We start from the raw sequence: 21,436 nt of genomic DNA, 5'->3' as shown, positions 1-21,436 counted from the left end.
CGTCCCAGTCAGCGCCCCCACCCGGCTCCCTGCAGCGCCCCCTGCTGGCAGAGGCTGGAGCTGGAGTAGCCGGGAGCTCCCCTCCTCCCAGTCAGCGCCCCCTGCTGGGGAGGCTGGGGCTGGAGTAGCCGGGAGCTCCCCCCCCCCAGCCAGCGCCCCCACCCTGCTCCCTGCAGCGCCCCCTGCTGGCAGAGGCTGGGGCTGGAGTAGCTGGGAGCTCTCCCCCACCCCAGCCAGCGCCCCCACCCCGCTCCCTGCAGCGCCCCCTGCTGGCAGAGGCTGTGGCTGGAGTAGCTGGGAGCTCCCCCTGCTCCAGCCAGCGCCCCCATCCCGCTCCCTGCAGCGCCCCCTGCTGGCAGAGGCTGGAGCTGGAGTAGCCGGGAGCTCCCCTCCTCCCAGTCAGCGCCCCCTGCTGGCAGAGGCTGGGGCTGGAGTAGCCGGGAGCTCCCCCCGCCCCAGCCAGCGCCCCCACCCCGCTCCCTGCAGCGCCCCCTGCTGGCAGAGGCTGGAGCTGGAGTAGCCGGGAGCTCCCCTCCTCCCAGTCAGCGCCCCCTGCTGGCAGAGGCTGGGGCTGGAGTAGCCGGGAGCTCCCCCCGCCCCAGCCAGCGCCCCCACCCCGCTCGCTGCAGCGCCCCCTGCTGGCAGAGGCTGGAGCTGGAGTAGCCGGGAGCTTCCCTCCTCCCAGTCAGCGCCCCCTGCTGGCAGAGGCTGTGGCTGGAGTAGCCGGGAGCTCCCCCCGCCCCAGCCAGCGCCCCCACCCCGCTCCCTGCAGCGCCCCCTGCTGGCAGAGGCTGGAGCTGGAGTAGCCGGGAGCTCCCCCCGCCCCAGCCAGCGCCCCCACCCCGCTCCCTGCAGCGCCCCCTGCTGGCAGAGGCTGGAGCTGGAGTAGCCGGGAGCTCCCCCTGCTCCAGCCAGCGCCCCCACCCCGCTCCCTGCAGCGCCCCCTGCTGGCAGAGGCCGCGCTGCGGAGCCGCGCCCTCCCCCGGGGCTATAGGCCCGTGTCTGCTCATAATCCCTCCACTCCTCTAGGGGGCGCGGCGCTCCCGACCCGCCTCCTAGCTGAAAGCGGCAGTCAGTCAGTCAGTCAGAGCCAGGCTCTCGGCCCGGACCTCGCGGAGCCAAGCAGGCGGGCGGGGGGTGAGTGCAGCGTGAGGAACCCAGGAGTCCGGGCCTCCCCCCGCAGAGCCGCCATGTCGGAGGGCGAGAAACTCAACCTGGACTCCATCATCGGGCGGCTGCTGGAAGGTGCGGTGGGGCCGGGACGGGAGGAGCCCGAGCGGGGGCGATGGAGGGCGTGGGGCGGTGCTGGGGATTTGTCCGGTTGGCTCCTGCCCTGCCCCCCGCCCCGCACGGGCTGGGCTGTGGCGGGGTCGGCCGCGGGGAGCCCCGGGGCGCTGTGGCTGGAACGGGCCGGGCGCTCCGGGAAGTTCCGTGTTGACTTCGTGGGTTCCTTTGTTTTCGCTCGGGTCTCCCTGCCTGCAGCGCGCTCCTGGGCGGGGGTCAGGGCGGGCCCTTCGTGCAGGGCGGGGACCGGGGCTCCGGTAGCGGCCCGGCCGCTTGCTGCCTGCCCCACGCCGGCCGGGCCCTTGGCGTGTACGTTTCATGGCAGTCCTGGGTGGGACTCGCTGTTCCTAGGCCCCAGGGAGGAGCTAGGGACTCTCCCATTCCCGGGGGCGGTGTGGGCACTTGATCGCCGCTGGAGGGGGAGACCCCTGGGGGCGGGGGCGTTTGTGGAGGGAGGGGAGACCGGGAAGAGGGGGGCGTTTGTGGAAAGAGTCAGACCGGTGTGGGGGGAGGTGACGGTGGTCCCAGTGCGACCTCTGCTCTCCCAGTGCTGCTAACAAAAGGGAGGGAGAGATTAGCTGTTACTTCCCTGCACCCTTATAATACTACGGGTGTTTGGGTGGGCGACCCTAGCTACGCTTTTTGGGTGGTAGTTGACCCCTGGGGCTGGACCCTGGACCGGAGCAGTTGCTGAGCGGCAGATTATCTGATCTCGCATCCCCATGCATCACAAAGGCAAAGCAGAAGCATTAGTTCTGTGTGTCATATGGGGAAATTGAGTGGCCCAAGGTTACAGAACAGTTTAGAGCTGGAGAAAGAACCCAGGTGCCTGGTCTCACAATCCAGTATCAACTACCAGGCCACCCTGCTTCTTAAAACGTGTATTCTTGCAGCCTGCAGTGTTGAAAAGGGCTTTAGTGTGACCAGGAGCGGAGGGGGTGGGGAATGGGATACAGGACCTTTTCCTCTAGAGGGCACTGGCTCTGATCCAACCCCAGAGTGGGAGGACTTGCTGGCTTAGAGGGGTGTGAGAATGGGACATGGGGCCTTTCCCCACTGGGGGTGCTGGGTCCAATCCTGCCCTGGGGTGGAGGGACTGGCTGGCTCAGAGGGGTGAGGAAATGGGATGCAGGGCCTTTCGTCTGTAGGGGGTACGAGCTCTCCTCTAACTGGTAGAGTGTCTGAAGATCCCATATGGGTTCTGGCCGAAGGTCCTGTATGAGATGCCCTGGTGGGTCTGGGTCCAGCCTCACTGCGCCTCTTGAGCCGGCTGCACAGAGCTGGTGAGGACCTAGGCTGGGCCAGGGCTCCTTGACACCTCCTCCCCCTTTGCTGGTCTTGACTCACCTGTTAACCTGCCCGTGTGTGTGTGTGGGGGGTGGGTACATAGGCCTGCCCAGAAAAGCCTCAGGCAGTTCAGCCCTGTAGTCCCTTGAACCATTCCAGCTGGAGCTGGGGCCTTGCCCTGAGCTGGGGGGGTCTGTGAGCTTTGCAGGGGCTATGACCGCAGCCCAGCAGAGACGCCCGCTGTGCTGTGTTGCAGTGCAAGGCTCCCGGCCCGGCAAGAACGTGCAGTTGACGGAGAGTGAGATCCGGGGCCTCTGCCTCAAGTCGCGGGAGATCTTCCTGAGCCAGCCCATCCTGCTGGAGCTGGAGGCACCACTGAAAATCTGCGGTGAGTGAACAAGGTCAGGGGTGGGAACCTTCCTCCTAGCAGCCATGGGGTAGAGGCTGGGGGGATTCCCTGCACCTCTTGTTCACTCGGGGGGGGGGGGGGGGGGTTCGCTGGCTTGGGCTCGGTGGGGGGTAAGCCAGGGCTGGATCCGTGGCCCACTTCCTGGCCTTTTCCAGAGGTGGGAGGGATCCCTAGGTCTGTGGGGGGAGGACCCTGGCTTTGTGGGGGAGGCGGGTTAGGCCTGGCTGTGGTAGCTGCTGTACTCACCTCCTCACCTCCCAGGTGACATCCATGGGCAGTACTACGACCTGCTGCGGCTCTTTGAGTACGGAGGCTTCCCGCCTGAGAGCAACTACCTCTTCCTGGGAGACTATGTGGACCGGGGGAAGCAGTCGCTGGAGACCATCTGCCTCCTGCTGGCCTACAAGATCAAATACCCTGAGAACTTCTTCCTGCTGCGCGGCAATCATGAGTGTGCCAGCATCAACCGCATCTACGGCTTCTACGATGAGTGTGAGTGTGGGGGCCCCTCACCACCACCACCTGGCCCCCCAAATTCCCCCCCCCAACCCAGCTCCCCTCACCCTTACCATGAGCGCTCCAGCATCAACCGCGTTTACGGCTTCTATGATGAGTGTGCCTGCATTACTCTGCCCCCTGTACACTCCATATCCTCCACCACCCCGTATCTATACTCTTGTACCCCCTCTGCCCTGACCACCATATCCTCTACACCCCGAACCGTGAGTGTGCCAATGTCCATGGCAGAGGGCAGCCTCTGCCCTATATCCCATGTGCCCCCTAGCTGACAGGGTCTGACTGGCACCCCCTACAGAGGAAGGCCCTATGTGCCGTCACTGTACAGTTCATTTGGCTCCCTGTGTGGCCTAGGTCTCTCCCAGCAGGCCAGGGCCCAGCCTGGGGGGGGGGGGGGGCAGCTCCTGTGTCTCCCACAGTGACTGGACTCCCATCCCCCCACAGGCAAGAGGCGCTACAACATCAAGCTGTGGAAGACGTTCACCGACTGCTTCAACTGCCTGCCCATCGCTGCCATTGTGGACGAGAAGATCTTCTGCGGCCATGGAGGTGTGGGAGGGGCTGCAGGGTGTGTGGGGCAGTGACCCTGTCCTGGGGGGGCGGGGCAGGGAGACAACCTAGTGGGGTGTTTCAGGAATTCCAGTGTGGGCTTCATCCAGTAGAGGGCACTGCTGGGGAAGGCGGAGGGTGCTAGTGTCCCATGGGGCTGTGGGCACTTGATCAGGGCAGGGTGTTGGGGTAGGGCTAATGGATGCTGGGAGAGCTGTGGGGGTGGGAGCATCTGGGGTGGGCTGCTGCAAGGCAGATATTGGGGGGCAGGGAGTTGCTATAGGGGCTGTGTATGGTGGGATAATTAAAATGTAAGCCCCTTTGTTTTCAGTTTAAACTGATTTTTACCGAAAAATCCCCAGGTTTTTACAAAAAGTATTATTCATTTTTTTTTCTGATTTTCACCCTACTTTTCCGTCATTCAAATATATATAAAAAAATGTTTGATTAGGAAAATACAAAGCATTGCATGAGCTATATGTATCACGATAATACATTAGTCTGTGTATATGCAAAGCTGCCTGTTGAACTAAGGCTATGTATTGGTCTAGAAGATACATGCAAGAAATAAAGAGGCAACATGCAAAATCTGAAGTGCATGTGCATCTGAACATACTTATGAATCTCATGCTCACCACGTACACATTTCAAGCTGTTAGCAGATAACGGTTTAAAGATCTGACACACTAAAATGAGAAGAAAATCTGTATCAGAATACATTTCTGAACAGAAGGAAGTATTCAAAAGTTTTCAAAAACAAAAACATGAGAAAAGGATGAAGTTGAGTGTATGTGCTGCAAATGGTGTGGCCCAATTATTAAATGTAAATATTTATATGCAAATAGTTCTAAGTCTACACCAGTAAACTGTTCAAATAAAAAGCTTTATTTGGGGATTAGAGATCTATTGTTTTCTTAAACTCAGAGGTGACATTGTGTTTTGAGTTCTGTTTAGTTCTGCAGCAAACCACATTGATGAATGGAATTCACAGCATTAATTTACTGAATACTTTTCCCCCGTCCTTCCGTCCACCAAAATAAAACCAATATTTACCCAGAAAAATTAAGTTTTTTGCACTGATTTTTCACCTGGTGGTGGTGTTGTGGTAATAAACACTGATAAATTCCTGGAGAAAATTAAATAAAATAAAAACTGAAAACGAAGGGCCCTATTAATATGCTACCACAGTGTGTGGGGCGGAATCTAACAGACTAATTTCCCCCCTCCCCTCAGGGCTCTCGCCAGACCTGCAGTCGATGGAGCAGATCCGCAGGATCATGCGCCCCACGGACGTGCCAGATCAGGGCCTGCTGTGCGACCTCCTCTGGTCTGACCCCGATAAGGATGTCCAGGGCTGGGGCGAGAATGATCGCGGCGTCTCCTTCACCTTTGGCTCTGAGGTGGTCGCTAAGTTCCTGCACAAACACGACCTGGACCTTATCTGTCGGGCACACCAGGTACTAGCGGGGGGGGGGGGGGGGGGGGGCAGGGGAGCCCAGCACTAGGGGGCTGTTGGATGAGATTGAGGGGCATCAGAAGGGCTGGGATGGCTGGGGGGCCGTGGGTCTGGATGGAGGGCCATCGTCAGAACTGTGTGGGGTGCTCTCTGGTGGGGCTTCCCCTGGCTGGGGTACAGGAACCTGCTGGCTGGGGGTGGCTTGCATTGTTTGGATCAGTCTGTTCCTGCTCCTGCGTCCCATGTGGGTGACAGAGAGGGGTTAGTCTGTGGTGCCAGGCTGTGCCAGTTTGGGGGTCAGGCAGAGCTGGGGGCATGGAGTGGGGTGCCTGGGGCTGGGTCGGGCCAGATACTAACTTCTGTCTCCCTGCCCCAGGTGGTGGAGGATGGTTACGAGTTCTTTGCCAAGCGCCAGCTGGTGACACTCTTCTCAGCCCCCAACTACTGCGGCGAGTTTGACAACGCAGGCGCTATGATGAGTGTGGACGAGACGCTCATGTGCTCCTTCCAGGTGAGCCCGGGGCAGGGCAGTGCCATGCCCACCCTGCTGGGGCAGGGGGGGTGTGGAGCCAGCACCCTGCGGCAGCCCTGGCCCTGCAGCCTGAGCTCCCTGCCAGGGGGAGCTGGGAGGGGTGTCAGACATCAGCTGGGATAATGGCGAGTGGGGGACAAAACCTCCTGCAGAGGACAACCCCCCTTTCCAGTAACAGCCCAGATGGGGAAGGGTCTGGGCCTTAGAGGAGCTGTGGGGACCCCAAGTCTGGACTCTGAGGAGGTGTCCCTATGGCAGCCACTTCTTCAGTGATGGGGCGGGGCTGAAATTTCAAGAGCAGTAGATCCTCTGGGCTGCGGGGGCTGGAATGGGCCCTGGCCCAGTACCTGTGCCAGCTCTTGAGGGGCAGGGCCCAGCAGGCTGGGACCCCCTTCTCTGCATCCAACCTGCCTCTTCTCCTGCAGATCCTGAAACCGGCTGACAAGAACAAGGGCAAGTACGGGCAGTTCAGCGGCCTGAACCCCGGCGGGCGCCCTGTCACACCCCCGCGTAACTCAGCCAAGGCCAAGAAGTAACCAGCTGCTCCCCCTGCCCTACCCCATGGACTGGGGGTGCCCCTTCACTGCCCTGTCCTTAGTTCTCTGCACAGAGGGGCTCTGCTGTCTAGTGCCCACCCTGCCTGCCTGGGGCAGAGCTGATTTATTATTTTTAAACTCCTGGAGTTTGATACCAAAAATCCTGCTCTGGGGAGAGGGAGCCAGAGAGGGCTCTTGATTCTGGGGGAGTGGGTTTAACCTTTTTGGATCAAGTCTATTTTGCCAGTTGAGCCCCTTGCCCCTCCCCCACAATGCTGAGAAGATTTTTTTTGAATAAATATTTACCAGAAATTCTTACCCTGCTGCCTCCCTGTCCCTCCATTCCCAACCCATGGCAGGGGCTCTCTGAGGGGCTATGCAGGGAATACCCTGTCTTGCCCCATGCTGAGGCTCTAATGCCCCTGGGAGCGGACAATGGTATCTCCCCTCAGCCCCTGCCTGTTGCAGCCAATGCCACAGGGCGCTCCTTTCTGACCTGTGAGCAGGGGCCTAGCGCCTTCCAGCCCCCAGCACCTCCTCACGCGCCCCCCCCCTTCCCTGGCGGAGTGCTGATGTGCAGCCACTTCTGGGGAGAGCTGTGCTGCCCCTACACCATCGGTTGGGGTTGTATTATGGTGGGGCCATGAACTAGCCTGGTATGATGGAGTGCAGGGGGCCACAGCCCCTGCAGGGACCTTGATGGCTCCAGGAGCCAAGGGCTCCCTGCCAGAAGGGGGTGCTGAGGGTGTCAGTGGCAGCTGAGCCCAGACTGCCCCCTCATTAAGATGGGAGGAGGCAGCATGTGGGGGTCACTGTAGCAGAGGATATTGGGTGAACTCAGCTGCCTGGAAGGGGATATGACAGCCATTACAATGGGAGTGTGCTGGAGGGGGAAAGCATGGGCCTGCTCTTTCTGCCCCCAGTGTGGCTGGGAAGCAGCAGGGCTAATAAGAGCCAGGTGCCCAGGAGCAGGGGACAGCCCCGTGCTCTGCCTAGTTTGTGGCCCCCCAGCAGACAGTCTGGCAGCTTCCCTCAGCCGAGGTAGACACCATGCACACTGGCAGCTGCAGATTTGCTGGCTTCTAACCAGGGAAACGGTGGGGTGGGGAGACTGCTTACTGGACCCCAGGGCTGGGTGGGATGGTGCTCCTGGGCAGTAAGAGGGTTACAGTGTGCCCCAGCTGCTCAGCCTGTGGCTGTTGTTAGCCCAGCAGCTCAGCTCCATAGCCAGCTCACTCACGGCCAGCAGCAGGGCTCCAGCAGCTCCCAGGAATTTGCCCTGAGCGAGGACAGTCCCTGCAGGGCAAGTTGGGGCAGATACAGCCCCTGTCACAGCCTCAAACCCACCAGCCCTGCAAGAAGGACCTAGGCAAGCAGCAGGGAGACCAGCTAGCTTAGCTACAGTAAGAGGCACTGGGGGGATGGAACAGCCTGGCCTAGCTTTTGCAAGGTGTGGGAAGGAAAGGATCCTGCCCGCAGCCCCGCCAACTGGCTGGGGGTGGAGCAGAGCTTCTCCTTCAGCCCCAGCAGCAGCCCTGCAGGCAGCAGCATGTTTTATTATAAAAGCTTTATTTACAGGGCAATGTCTTCACAGGGGCTTGGAAGCAGCATCCCTAGCCCTGCTTCAGCAGAGGTAATGGGGTTGTAAAGTCCAGCTTCTCCATGCAGGTTCTTGGGGGCTTGGAGCCACACTGCAGAAGGTGACCTCTCAGGACTCTCCCTCGCTGTCCTCAGCCAGCACATCCTGGCTGGGCCCTGGATGGGTCCCAGCCTGAGACTGGGTCAGCACCGACCCAAAGAACAAGGAGCGGAACTGAAAGAGATGCAGCAGGATGTGGGGGCAGGGGGGAGAGATGGGGGGCGGGGTAAGAGGACTCCCCAGCTTCCCTCTCCACCCATGCTCCCCCTCCACCCACATGGTCCCATTCCCCCCAGGCTCCCATACACCCCTGCCACCAGCAACTGGGAGTCCACACAGCTCCCCTCCACAGAACAGCCCTGATGCCTCTGCCCACATTAGGGCACCCCCCCAGTCACCACCACATACCTTTTTTTGGGGGGGGGTCCCTGGCACAGCCACCTCCAGATCGCTCTCCATGGCACCGCACGGATGGGGGCATCTCTGGGGAAAGGTGGGGCTGGAGGGCAGCCCTGGCCCCTCCTCACATGTGGTCTCCATAGCAATCATGTAGGAATCAATATCATCGGCTGTGAAGTCATCAGCAGTAGCCAGGGGAAAGGCACTGTGGGGAGAAGGGAGTGGGGCTGGGGCCACAGTCAAACCCTGCCTCTGGAGATGGGGTCCTTACCCCTCCCCCTTGTGGCCAGCCCAGTAACCCAGCTCTCCCACCCTTAGGCTTCCCCACAGAAGCTGCTACCTGAGTCTGCAGACAGCCTGCAACAGCAGCTCTACGAGGGAGGTGGCAGCCAACTAGTCTGATGGGGCTGTTCACTCTGAACTCTAATGACAACTGTGAATGCTACTTTCAAACCCACAGGGCCCTGCTTACCCATTGGCCGGCTGAGCCTGCAAGGTTGTGGAACGGACCTGAGAGCTGCTGTTGGGGTCTGACAGGGTGGCCAGGACCAGGTGCACTTCCAGCAGGGGGTCTGACAGGGTGAAGATGGCTGGCCTGCAGGGATAGCACAGGGGGATGAGACAGATTGGGAGGGGCGGTCCAAGACTCTACAGGGACAGCAGAGGGTGTGTACAGAGCAAAAAAGAGAGCTACAGCAGGAGGCTGGGGAGTCCACATGCGACCCCAGCCAATCCAGAGGGGCAGGGAGTGAGTGGCAATGAGTACGTGATCCCATCTGGAGAGAGCCAGCTCAGGGCACTGAGGTAGAGGGAGCATCCCCACCCCACAAACATTTGGCCTGGACATACCTGCCGGGGGAGTCGAAGTGGATGTTGAGAGGCAGGTTGGAGGACTCGGCGAAGCTTAGGAGACCCTAGGGGCAGACAGACAGGGTCAGTGAGGCAGCCTCACCCTCTGGGGCTAGAGCAGAAGAGCTGGGGGGCAGGGGGGCCCTGCTTGCTCACCCGGAACTCCTTGAGGCAGAAGGTGACATGGGACTGCTGCTGCACCTGGACATCCTGGAACTCATCCTCAGAGAGGCACAGCTCGGTCACCATTATCCTGCTGGGCTCTGGGGACAGAGGGGGCTCAGCATCAGCCTCCTGGTGTCCCCACACTGCCAAGCCACCCCCCAGGACCCACCGGCCACTCTCCATAAACAGCTGCCAAAACCTCCCGCCCCAGAGATGCCAGCCAGCTCAGACACCAGGGCTTGTGGAGTTGGACATGGGGCTCTTCCCCTCTAGGGGGTGCCAGCTCCAATCCAGCCCCATGGCAGGAGGACTGGGCCGTGCTGTGTCTCTTTAGGATGAAGCCCATGGTGGGCGGGCTGGCTCACCTGTCTCCTCATCCAGGTAGTTGCGGAAGCTCACCTTCCCGGCAGGGCTGACCCCCAGCGTCACCTCGGCCAGTGTCACCGGAAAATGGACCACAGCATCCACCAGCACCCTGCCACCAGAGGTGAGCGAGCTGTGAGCCCCACCCTACAGACATAGCTGCATCCTCCCACCCACTCCGTGGAGCGCCCCAGAGAGCCAATTGAACCCCCGATCCTCCCACCCCCTCCGTGCCAAGCTACTGCCCCAGAGAGCCTGCTGTGCCCCTCGATCCTCCCACCTGTGCCAACCTAGCACCCCAGAGAGCCAGCTGTGACGCCAATCCTCCTACCCTCTCTGTGCCAACCTAGCGCCCTAGAGAGCCAGCTGTGCCCCCCCGAACCTCCAACCTCTTCCATGCCGACTTAGCACCCCAGAGAGACCGCTTCTGCCCCCCCGATCTTCCCACCCCAAACTAGCACCTAAGGGAGCCAGCATATGTTCCCAATCTCTCTGCGCTCCCCTCATCTATATCTGTGGTTCTCAACCAAGGGTCCACAGCACCCCAGGGAGGCCGCGAACTGGTTTCAGGGGTCTGCGGGCTCCACAGTTGAAGCCCGGAACCCCAAGTCCCTTTCCCCCGCGAGACTAAAGCCAGAAGTGAAGCTGCAGGGCCAAAGCCTGGCGCGCCGAGCCCTGGTGCCCCATAAGGCAGAAGCCCCCAGCCCCACAGGGCTAAAGCCCAGAACTCCTCCCCTCACCCAGTGGCTGAAGCCCACAGTCCCAAGATCCCCCCTGACACTGCGGCTGAAGCCCCTGAGTCCCAGCCCCAGCGGGCTCATGTCCCTCCCTCCCAGAAGACGCCCCTGCTTTGGTAGCTGAAGCCTGGAGGCCTCCCCACTGAGCCCTGGAATTTTTATAGCATGCAGGGAGGCCTCAGAAAGAAAAAGGCTGTGAACTCCTCAGCTATACCTCATGCTTTGCTTCCTCTCCCCTGACTTGGCAGAGGCCACTCACCGGGCAGGGGCGCGCAGCATGTTGGCGCACAGATCCTTGTTGAAAACGGCCTGCAGCAACTCGCACTCTTGGAATGACAAGTTGTGGGTCTTGGTGACTCCTGGCAAGGGCATCGGGACAGCAGCTCAGGGCCAGGGCCGTCTTTGCCCTGGCATCAGGACCATCACCAGCCCAGAACCCACCCCTGCAGATCCTCCCCAATGCACCTCACCAGCCTGGCCCTGTGTTCAACAGGGAACCAGGCCGAGGGTCTGACCCTTGGAAACTGCCACACACACACACACACACCCCCGCCCCCAAAGCTTCACTCACCCCTTGGCCCTGCCCACCTGCAGGCCCCCTTCCGCTTCCCAGTACCATTCATTGCAGGGCCCCCTCTGCCCACCTGGCCCCCAGCTCCGCTTGCCCCAGCCCTCCAACCCAAACTCACTCCATCCAGGCCCCCTGCTACCGTCACTGGACCCCTGAGGTGCCCCCTGTCATTGGAGGGCTCCCTCATTTCCCTCCCCCACCCTGCTAATGGAGTTTCCTGGACACCCCTTCTTGTCCCAGCAGGGCCACCCAGATCCCCACCTCCCACTCCACTAGAGGGCTCCCCAGCAGCAGTGCACTCACCGTACTTGCAGTGCAGCTGGACAACCAGCCGGCTGGCCCGGGGGTTCAGGGAAATCAGACACTTCTCCACAGTCTTCTCCAGCGAGGGCAGCGAGCGGAACACACCCAGGAAGGACTAGGGGGTCATAGACACCACCCTGTCACCACCTGCACCTCCCGCCACACAGCTGGGGAAATGGCTCCCAGCTCCCCTGCTGTAACCATGAGACACCAATTCCCCTTCCAGAGCCAGGGAGAGAACCCAGGACTCCTGCAGATTCACACCAAGATTCTTTCCCATGGAACAGGATGGTCCCAAGCCCCGATCCCTTCCTCACTCCCCCACCACACCCTGTGCCAGCTGCACTCACTGCCCAGGGCAAAGGAAGTCACAAGCTCCTGCTCCCTGCAGGCGAGCCCCTGGGACACAGGAACTAGGCACACAGGCTGCTAGGAGACAGCACAGGCCAGGGGTGCGGCCAGGGGTGCAGCCAGGGGCACAGCCCTGAGCCCAGCTCTCCCTGGGCAAATGGACTACTCCCCCACCATAGAGCCAGGGCCCTCTGCTGGGCTTCCCATATCCCAGATATCCCTATGCCCTGGGGCATCCCTCTGAGGCCCACCCTTGACACCCTGATGGCACCACAGCCTCACCTTCATGAGGACCTTGCAGCGGAAGGTCTCCCCATCGGGGTCCAAGTTCCCTTCCTCGTAAAGCTGGAAGAAGAGTGGGGCGAACAAGAAGCAGGCGTAGGCTGAGCGGGAAGAGTTCACAGCACGCAGGGAGAGCTGTGGAGAGGAGAGCCAGCCGCATCACCGACCAGCCCAACACGGGGAGAGCCAGCCCCGCCACCAACCAGCTCCTCCGCCTCCCCCATGGGAAAGCCAGCCCCATCACCAACCAACCCCCCCGCAGGAGAGCCAGCCCCATAACCAACCAGAGAGCGACCCAGCTTGCTCCTCTTGGAGCTCAGTGACAACTCCCAAACCCTGATTAGACACCCCTGTCCTCTGCTGACAACCCCCTTCAGTTCTTCCCTCCCCCTCAGATCAGAAGGGTGCCCCCCAACAGTTAGAACAAACCCCCCCTTACCCCATCCTCCGTGGGCTCTACATAGAGCTCGTCTCCGATGCGGGACAGAGAGTGCACGGCCTTCCCTATGACTGGGGGGGAAGGAGAGAGACAGTGACCCTGCGCCAGACCCATCCCACCCCAACTCCCCTAAACTCCTGCTCTCTGAGGCAGGAAGAAAGGCCATTTGGAGCCAGCGCCCCCTAGAGGGGAAAGGCCCCGTGTCCCATTCCCCACCCTGCTGAGACCAGTCCCTCTGCCCTGGGCCAGATGGGAGCCAGTGACCCTTAGGGGGAAAGGCCTCACATCCTATTCCCCATCCCCATGCCCAGCTGGTAGCCCTGCACGCACCTTTGACATTGCCCCCGGTAACAAGGCACCTCATGGCCACAGAGTGATGCAGCTGGGCTCTTTCCCACCCTTGGGTGGGGAGAGTGTCAAACTCTAACCCCGGTCACAGCGCCGTGAACCCCAAGATAATCCAGCCCTGTGGTGGGGAGAGTCTGTGCCTTGCGTGCTGCACTGAGGCCTCTTCCAGGGACTAATCAGTACAACATGCTGGGAAGAAATGGGAGAGACACCACCCTGAATAATCAACTCAGCACATCTCTAGTTCCTTTCCCCTGAAGGATCCCAAAGCACTTCCCCTGTATGCACAGGGATCCCTTACCCAGGGCTGGTGCAAGGATATTTGCGCCCTAGGCAAAACTTCCACATTGCGCCCCCCCTTCCCCTCCTTTCCCCTCCCCTCGTACTGCTTCACTACGGTACAAAGTGGCAATGACAATATCAATAGGACAAATTTCAACAACCTACACACACATAGTTGCACATAAACATATACACTCAAACACTGAACATACACACACAACTGACACAAAGTTAATACTTGATGCAGCAGCACTTGCCAGAGTCTTAGATCTGAAACAACTCAACAAAAATAGTTAGCCTCAGTCGACAACCTCCGAAAACTAGTCAACTTAGCACTAAAACAATCTGTCAGAACGGGTGATGGCTGCGCATGACGAGGAAAATGACATCGCACACACACACATTCTAGGTACCCAGAGGGGGAGGTTTCCATGTTTGGTAACTATAATGCCTCATGGTGCCTGCTTGTCTCTGCATTGACCAGCTGTGGCTCCAGGTGAGCATTTCCCACAGAAATCCTGAGATGGGTAAACTGCCCCAAGAAATTTAAAAATGTCCTGGGCCAAATGTAGAATGAGGGGGGCAGGCAGGGGTCACTGAGGCTGCAGGGGGCACACGGGGAGGCAGTGGCAGGTACCCAGGTACCATAGAATATCAGGGTTGGAAGGGACCTCAGGGGACCTAGTCCAACCCCCTGCTCAAAGCAGGACCAATCCCCAATTTTTGTCCCAGATCTCTAAATGGCTCCTTCAAGGACTGAACTCACAACCCTGGATTTAGCAGGCCAATGCTCCAACCACTGAGCTATCCCTTACCCTCAGGCTTTGGGCAAGGAGTCCCGCTCCATCCCCCTAGCGCCCGCCTGCAGCTCCCATCTGGTCTTGCCACAGCCCTGCTCTGCGAAGGGTCCTGCCTTAGGTGGGACAAGCCTGGCCCATCTTGTGGGCCCATAGGGGCTGTGCTCCGCCTCAGAGCAGGCCAGGCCCCGTGCTCCCCACCCTGGAGGGAGCCGGCCCGGCTCCCCTCAGGGCTGGATTAACTTTTTGTGGGCCCCTCTGGGGAATGAAGAGGCCGGGCCAAGAACACAGCAGGCAGGGTGGATTTGATTTAAATCATGACTTAAATCACTAGTTAGAAAGACTTGATTTAATCATGGGTTTCTACATAAAAGTGCATTCTTGTTGGTTGTTATAACCTTAATACATATTCTTCACAACTCAGAGATAGATGTAGGTTTCATTTTTAGAAGGTACACACTATACATTTTTTAAATGATTTATTTTTGAAAACTTTTCAGATGAAAATGAATGATTGTTTGGTTATTTCATTTATCAAAGATAATTGGAGCAGATATTTATGAAGTCATTGGGAGGTGAACTATCTTCAATTCAAGAGGTTAATCATTAATATTTGGAGGATTTTCTTGCCAGGCTGTTTTAGGAGGAGAACATCACCAGAAAGACATTTAAATTGTTTTACTTAGCTAAAACAACAACGTTAAGTAGTCTCGATTTTTTTCTTCAACAGCAAACAAAATATTTTAACAAAAAAAAGCATATGTAGTCTTTGATTTTTAACATTTATAATATTTTAACAAAAAAAAAAGATATGTAGTCTTTGATTTTTTTCTTCAACAGCAAACATAAAATATTTTAACAAAAAAAAGCATAAGTAGTCTTTGATTTTTAAGTAGTCTCGATTTTTTTCTTCAACAGCAAACATAAAATATTTTAACAAAAAAAAGCATATGTCCCTCACTTCTCTCATTTATCTCCAGACTTCTTCTCCTTGTCCAGATCTATTCTGCCCCAAATTCTATTCTTCTATTCATTGAACTTTTTGAAACTTTCACTTTTAAAGAGAGGTAAGGGGTTGACCCTGTGTACACAAATTTGCAGAGGGACAATAGAGTTGAGGTCTGTTATTTCTCACCTCTATACATTAATTTATTTATTTAAAACATTTTTGCTGTTAACAACCGTGTTATCTCTGGAGACACAAGTCCACAGTTTGAGAACTGCAAAACTAAGCATCTCTGAAGGTATCTTCTAGACTGAGCACTGAGTCCCATTGGGTAGATAGAAAAATTAACATAAATAATCTATACAGAACCCCATAAGATTGGGTCCCTAATCCATGAACTATTAGAAATCATTTACAAAACTTTTCTTAAACATTACATGAATATATTGTCTCATACTATAGAATTAGAATTTATAATCCCTATTCCATCATAGTTTTAATTAAGATATAATGTATCTTTAGATGGATTTTTCCCTCAAAAATCCGATTTAAATTAAAAAAAATCCATTTTTTTTAAGTCATTGATTTTTATCCACCTTGACAACTGGGCATGGTGGGGGGGAAGGATTGATCCCCAGCTGGAGCAAGACAGGGGCCAGGGGCAAGATGAGCACAGTGGGTCATGGGGGGAGGATTAGTCCCTGCTGGGGGTGGAGATGTGCAGGAGTCAGGGCATGAGGTGGGCAGGCTGGGTATATGTGGGGGTGCAGGAGTCAGGACTGAGGGTGTGTGTGAGGGGGGTTCATGAGTCAGGGCATGTGGTGTGCGGGGGTTGGGTATTTGTGGGGGGTGCAGGGGTCAAGGCTGGGAGGTGTGGGGGGTGCAGGGGTCAGGGCAGAGGGCTGGAGGTGTGGGCTAGGGTCATGGGGATGCTCCCAGCCCCCTGCCCTGAGCGGCTCACGGCAGGGGGCTGGAGGGGATATACCCCGATTCCACCCCTTTCCCCCAAGGCCCCGCTCCTGCCTCTTCTCCACTTCCTCCCTCTCCCTGGCAACAGCTGATCGGTGGCAGGGAGGAAGAGGGAGTGAGAGGGGGAGGTGGGAACCCAGCACGCTGGGGGAAGAGGCGGGGGAGGGGAGGAGCTAGGCTGCAGGCACAGCCTGCCTTATTGAAGTAGAACAGAGCCCCAGCACCAAGCTTCTGCCCCTGCAGGGGAGGGCGGGGGACGGAGAAGAGTGGCCGCTGGGGCCCCTTCGGAGTGTGGGCCTGGCACCATGATGAATCTGCTACTGCCCGCAGTGCTGCCCCGCCCGCCACAGTGAAAGCTGCACCCAGGGTCCGTCCCCCGGTGCTGCGCGGCGGCCAGGCAGTGCCCATGCTCAGAGAAAAGACAAGTTTAAAATGTAAAAAAAAAAAAATTGGGGGGCACCGCTTTTTGGCGCCCCCAAATCTTGATGCCCTAGGCGATCGGCTCATTCACCTAATGGTTGCACCGGCCCTGCCCTTATCCAGCACTAATGTGCAGCCACCTCTGGGGTGGGGCTAGGCAGCTGTTGAACAGCCACACAGGAGTGCCTAGCGGGAAGTGAAGGAGAACCCCTGTCAGACTGAAGCTTCAAGAAGAATCAAGGGAGGTAGATTTACTTTCTTAGTCCCCTGCTGGAGCTCCTAATCTTGCCCCTGCATGTTACCCCTCCCCCTCCTGGGGGCTCATTCCCTTGCCCTTAGGCCGATTGCCCCCCCCCCACACCCCCTTCTCTGGAGTCTCCCCCTCCAGCTCCCTGTACTGTTTTGTGGCTCTTCTCATGCCCTAGGGTTTGTCAATCCCTTTCTGGTTCCGAGAAACCCAGCTCCCAAACACAACATCCCAACTGCCTCAGCTCTGCAAAGAACAGGGCTCCGTTCCTGCTGTGGGAGACGCACACCAGCCTCAACCTGCACCAGCCTTTCCTGCAGCCTCATCCCATCACAGACCCAGGTGGTCTCCTTTGCCACGTGTCCTCCCCCCAGCTCCTTCTGGCCACTCTGGCTGTCCCATCTCCCAGCCAGGTTCTGGCTGGCAGATCATCCCTCTCAGGTGTCCCAGCTGCACTTGCCCATTCAGTGCCTCATTTTGCAAGTCACTGCCCACGTTCCTAACCTCTCCCCTTCTTTTAATCAGCCCCCTCCTTCTCCAGGGAGCCTTTCTGTCCTGTGCTGATTGCAACTCCTGCCATTTTCACAGCAGCTGCAGGTCTCCTTAGCGAGCTGGGTGCACCCTCTTCCTGGGCTCTGGCTACACCAGGTTAGGAAGATAGATGGCTAAATAACAGTGATTAACCTAACACCTAGTCAAGAAAAAACAAACTGCACTTTAGATGTTTAGCATACACTGAGCCAGTCAATGTAATGCCTGAGTTAGTGAGACTGAGCTAATCTAATCCCATTTAGCGAGCAGATTGAGGGACATGATCATCCCCCTCTATTCGACATTGGTGAGGCCTCATCTGGAGTACTGTGTCCAGTTTTGGGCCCCACACTACAAGAAGGATGTGGATAAATTGGAAAGTCCAGCAAAGGGCAACAAAAATGATTAGGGGTCTGGAACACATGACTTATGAGGAGAGGCTGAGGGAACTGGGATTGTTTAGTCTGCGGAAGAGAAGAATGAGGGGGGATTTGATAGCTGCTTTCAACTACCTGAGAGGTGGTTCCAGAGAGGATGGTTCTAGACTATTCTCAGTGGTGGAAGAGGACAGGACAAGGAGTAATGGTCTCAAGTTGCAGTGGGGGAGGTTTAGGTTGGATATTAGGAAAAACATTTTCACGAGGAGGGTGGTGAAACACTGGAATGCGTTGCCTAGGGAGGTGGTGGAATCTCCTTCCTTAGAAGTTTTTAAGGTCAGGCTTGACAAAGCCCTGGCTGGGATGATTTAATTGGGGATCGGTCCTGCTTTTGAGCAGGGGGTTGGACTAGATGACCTCCTGAGGTCCCTTCCAACCCTGATATTCTATGATTCTATGATTTAACCCATCCCTCCCCTAAATCCTAGACTGGACATGGTCCATATCACTAACCACACTGGTCACCAAGGCCAGACTGAACTGGGATGCCTGCAGTTGGGACTGGAGGCAGGTGATGAGGGTCCCAGCCCACACCTCCCTACAGCTCGCTTTGTTAGCATGGAGCCTGCAGCCCTACTGTCAGTTTCTGCAACTCTCCATCTGCATCCCCATCCAAACCACTCTGAAGGGCCTATTGATCCCGCCAGCACAAGAGCAGCCACCCAGGCAAGGAAACAGAACTGAAAGGGAAGATGCTTTGTCAGTGCAGGTGTGCCGCTGCTGGGGGCATCAACAGACTCTGCAGCGCCCAGTCCTTCCCTCCACACACTGCCCCCCACCTCCCCAGTACCTGTCCCTGCCCCCCACACACTGTCCCCCCAGCAACCTGTCCTACTCCACTCCTACATACTGCTCCCCTGCCCTGGCCCACCTCCAGCACCCTGTCCTGTCCCAACCCCACACCAGACACTGCCAAACTTCCACACCACCTCCAGCACCCTGCCCTCTCCCACCTCCCCTCACCTCTGGCACCCTGTCCTACCCCCACATGCTGTTCCCCTCCCTACCCATCCCATCCCCATACCACACACTATCCATCTGCACCCTGTCGTACCCTGCCCCACTCCAACACACCCTACCAAATCCTGCCCCAAGCCACCCCATGCATGAGCAATCATGCCTGCCTTAGACACCGCTCTTAGCCCCGCCCACCTTCCGTAACCCCGCCCACCTTAGCTCCGCCCCATCACACCTGTCCCCGAGGCGCGCTCCCCGTCCTTGCTCGGTGCTGCCCGATCTCCAGCGACCCCAGCGCAGAGCGGGGCGGCCCGGCCCGCCACTCGCCGGACAGCTCCCGAACAGGAGGCGCCCGGGCTTCTGGAGAGACAGCGCCTCTTCCGGATGCTCTCGCCCAGCACCCGCGCCACTCGTGACGCCGCTTCTGGGCAACCCACCTCCCCTCCCCTCGGCCGTCTTCCCATTGGCCGAGCCCGGTCTCGGCCCGCCTCTTAGCCTGTCCTACTGGCTCACGGGTCACGTGGAGGGGGAGCTCTTCACTTCACGTGACAAAGTCTCCAGCGAGGAGCCGCGCCGGCCCGGCTAGAGGCCACGTGAGCTCCCTGGGTGGAGCCTTGTTCTGGCTGTCCCCGCGTCACCCAGGCCACTTCGCCTGGTGGGCTCGTCCCCTCCTGCCATTGGAGGAGCCGAACGACGCTGATTGGCTGGGACGAGAGAGGGACAGAACTACCAGCCAATGGGGCCTCGAATGCAGGAGGTAGAGTGCCGGGTCAACCAAGAGCCTCACCCCGGCCTAGGCTCCCTCCCCTGCTACCCCCTGGCTCAGGTCCTGCCCCGCCTGCCCTCACAGACCTTCCCTGGTGCCCAGATTGCCCCCACCCCCCGAGACAGCTCCTGCTCGGGCTCCCTCCCCCACTCTCAGAGACCCACTCCCAAGCTCGGAGACACACCCCACTAGACTCAGGCTCCTTTCCCTGCCCCATCTCAGAGATACCCCACCCCCTGGGGCCCAGGCTGCCCCTCTGGCCCCCACTCAAACACCCCCCCCCCGAGTCTCCTCCCCTGGGCCCAGACTCTTTCCCGCCCTCTGGGCTCACCTCATTCTCCTCTTGGAGACTTTAGGCTCAGGTTCCCTCCCCAGGTCCCACACTTGCTACCCCAGGTTTGTTGGAAGCTGTGGTCTCCATGGGCAACCACAGTCTACCTCTTTGTGGCACATGATCTAGGTGGCCGCTCAGCCATGCCCCGGCACTGGCACCTCATCTGGGCACAAGCTGCTCATGCAGAGGATGAGGACAAGAAGCAAAGGGACCAGGAGGAGCCTTTGCAAGGGCTTTCCTAGCCCCTTCCCAGCTCAGGATCCTTTGTCGGGGCTGAAGCTCCCTCCCTGTGCCCTAGCTGAGCAGGACCTCGCGGCCTCCCCATCACAGCACAGGAAAACGATTCTGGTGAGCTCTGTTCTGGTGAGTGACTGTCAAACCCACCTCTTGGGGCCCTGTACTCATCATCTCAGTGACACAAATGCCTCAAACTCCCCAGGAGCTGGGAGCTATGCTAAGGTCTTCCCCGCCTTGTAGCATCACCAGCAAGAATGATTCGGCAGGCCATATCCTGACCTCTGTGCAGTCATCACCCAAACTGTCCTGTGACCTTCAGGTCACACCCTCAGGTGAGCCACGTGCAGCCACATTCCCCTCCCCCTCATCACCGTTGTGTCCTGGTCCCATGTGAGCCACACAGTCCTAACCCCATTGCCTTCATTAGATTGCCCAAGTGTAACCAAGAGCACTTGGCTCATCTAACCGTTCTACTGGTGATGTGTGAGCCAGACTAGCCTCTGGTTCCCTCTCCTGTCACTGGGCTGAGTCTATGGGGCTAACAGGAAGTTTTGTTTCCTTGAGAAACGGGAGCTCTGACTGTTATCTCCAAGGGGTGTTCTGTGCAGCACAAAGGGACTGTTATGTCAGAGGTACTTCTTGCTGCAAACTGCAACTGGTAATGGAGCCGACCTCTGTCCCCTCCTTTCTGTGATGCCAGGCTTCTAGGGCCCTGGTAGCCCCCTATCCCCTCTCAGCAGCTCTACATGAAGGTTCCTTTTAGCTGAGCAGCCCCTCGGGTTTCAGCATTTCCAGACTCTGGGAGTGTTTTTGTAGTGTTGGGAGATTGACTCCTGGATGGGTGAGATATCTAGTTTTGGCCTGCTGTCCATCACTATCATATCTGAGCACCTTCCACACAAAAGATCAATAGCAATAAGGAAGTCCCCAGTGACAGGCCTCCTAAGTAGGGAGTTAGGTAGCGGGCAGGCCCCATTGGTATCCTTACAGGTGGGGACATCAAAGCAGGCATTACGTAACTGATCAGTGGATTCCCTATGCTTTCGGAACCCATCCTGGCCCCCAGCAAAGAGATGGGGATTACACTCCTTGAGGGACTGGCCCACGGTCTGAGATGGGAACAATGATGTTGGGTAAAGGGCCATGGTGTGGAGAGTCTGTACAGAAAGGGAAAATAAATAAAGTGCTCTAAAAATAATGGGCAGCAAGCCCAGGATCACGTGTTCCTGGGGTGGAGCCTTGAGGGAATCCAAGGGATCTGGTTTGATAGGGAATTCTAACAAAAAAATACCTCATGTGGGACCTGCCTGTTGTCAGACTTTGTAACTGCAAGAATCCCTCATTACTACCCTCCTAGCATCCATCATGTTCACTTGTTGTGCTGGCTTTTAATAATGATTGGAGCTCTTGGGAGTAGGGACCATCCTTTATTCTGTGTTTGTGATGTCTGTGTATTCTCATGAAATGGAGCTCTGATCCTGATTTAAGCAATAGAACC

At 57.7% G+C, this 21,436-nt stretch overlaps 2 protein-coding genes across 2 annotated transcripts; one reads left to right on the top strand and one right to left on the bottom strand.

Annotated features, from left to right (window-relative positions):
* Nucleotides 1-1,044: 1,044 nt before the first annotated feature.
* Nucleotides 1,045-6,887, top strand: PPP1CA (protein phosphatase 1 catalytic subunit alpha). The gene is made up of 7 exons (XM_073346851.1): nucleotides 1,045-1,245; nucleotides 2,828-2,959; nucleotides 3,242-3,472; nucleotides 3,941-4,045; nucleotides 5,279-5,502; nucleotides 5,878-6,012; nucleotides 6,459-6,887. The coding sequence occupies exons 1-7, from the start codon at nucleotides 1,191-1,193 to the stop codon at nucleotides 6,567-6,569; spliced, it is 993 nt and encodes a 330-aa protein (XP_073202952.1). The 5' UTR covers nucleotides 1,045-1,190; the 3' UTR covers nucleotides 6,570-6,887.
* Nucleotides 6,888-8,121: 1,234 nt separating this feature from the next.
* Nucleotides 8,122-19,030, bottom strand: RAD9A (RAD9 checkpoint clamp component A). The gene is made up of 12 exons (XM_073346850.1): nucleotides 18,837-19,030; nucleotides 12,998-13,204; nucleotides 12,668-12,738; nucleotides 12,229-12,363; nucleotides 11,596-11,710; nucleotides 10,981-11,080; nucleotides 9,987-10,096; nucleotides 9,613-9,719; nucleotides 9,457-9,521; nucleotides 9,080-9,202; nucleotides 8,617-8,812; nucleotides 8,122-8,382 (listed from the first exon to the last, which is right to left on the bottom strand). Exons 2-12 carry the CDS (start codon nucleotides 13,029-13,031, stop codon nucleotides 8,278-8,280), a joined length of 1,161 nt encoding a protein of 386 aa, XP_073202951.1. The 5' UTR covers nucleotides 13,032-13,204; nucleotides 18,837-19,030; the 3' UTR covers nucleotides 8,122-8,277.
* Nucleotides 19,031-21,436: the final 2,406 nt, after the last annotated feature.

The sequence above is a fragment of the Lepidochelys kempii genome, chromosome 6 (genome assembly GCF_965140265.1).
Source record: "Lepidochelys kempii isolate rLepKem1 chromosome 6, rLepKem1.hap2, whole genome shotgun sequence".
NCBI classification, from domain to species: domain Eukaryota; kingdom Metazoa; phylum Chordata; order Testudines; family Cheloniidae; genus Lepidochelys; species Lepidochelys kempii.
This window is presented reverse-complemented; position numbering and strand designations above follow the sequence as displayed.

Excerpts from the sequence above, each read along its gene's own strand:
- PPP1CA (XM_073346851.1), top strand. The coding sequence starts at position 1,191 with ATGTCGGAGGGCGAGAAACTCAACCTGGACTCCATCATCGGGCGGCTG. Across the intron at positions 3,473-3,940 it reads CTACGGCTTCTACGATGAGT|GCAAGAGGCGCTACAACATC; the intron begins GTGAGTGTGGGG and ends ATCCCCCCACAG. Across the intron at positions 5,503-5,877 it reads TTATCTGTCGGGCACACCAG|GTGGTGGAGGATGGTTACGA; the intron begins GTACTAGCGGGG and ends TCCCTGCCCCAG.
- RAD9A (XM_073346850.1), bottom strand. The coding sequence starts at position 13,031 with ATGAGGTGCCTTGTTACCGGGGGCAATGTCAAAG. Across the intron at positions 11,081-11,595 it reads CCAGCTGCACTGCAAGTACG|GAGTCACCAAGACCCACAAC; the intron begins GTGAGTGCACTG and ends TGCCCTTGCCAG. Across the intron at positions 10,097-10,980 it reads ATGCTGCGCGCCCCTGCCCG|GGTGCTGGTGGATGCTGTGG; the intron begins GTGAGTGGCCTC and ends CTCTGGTGGCAG.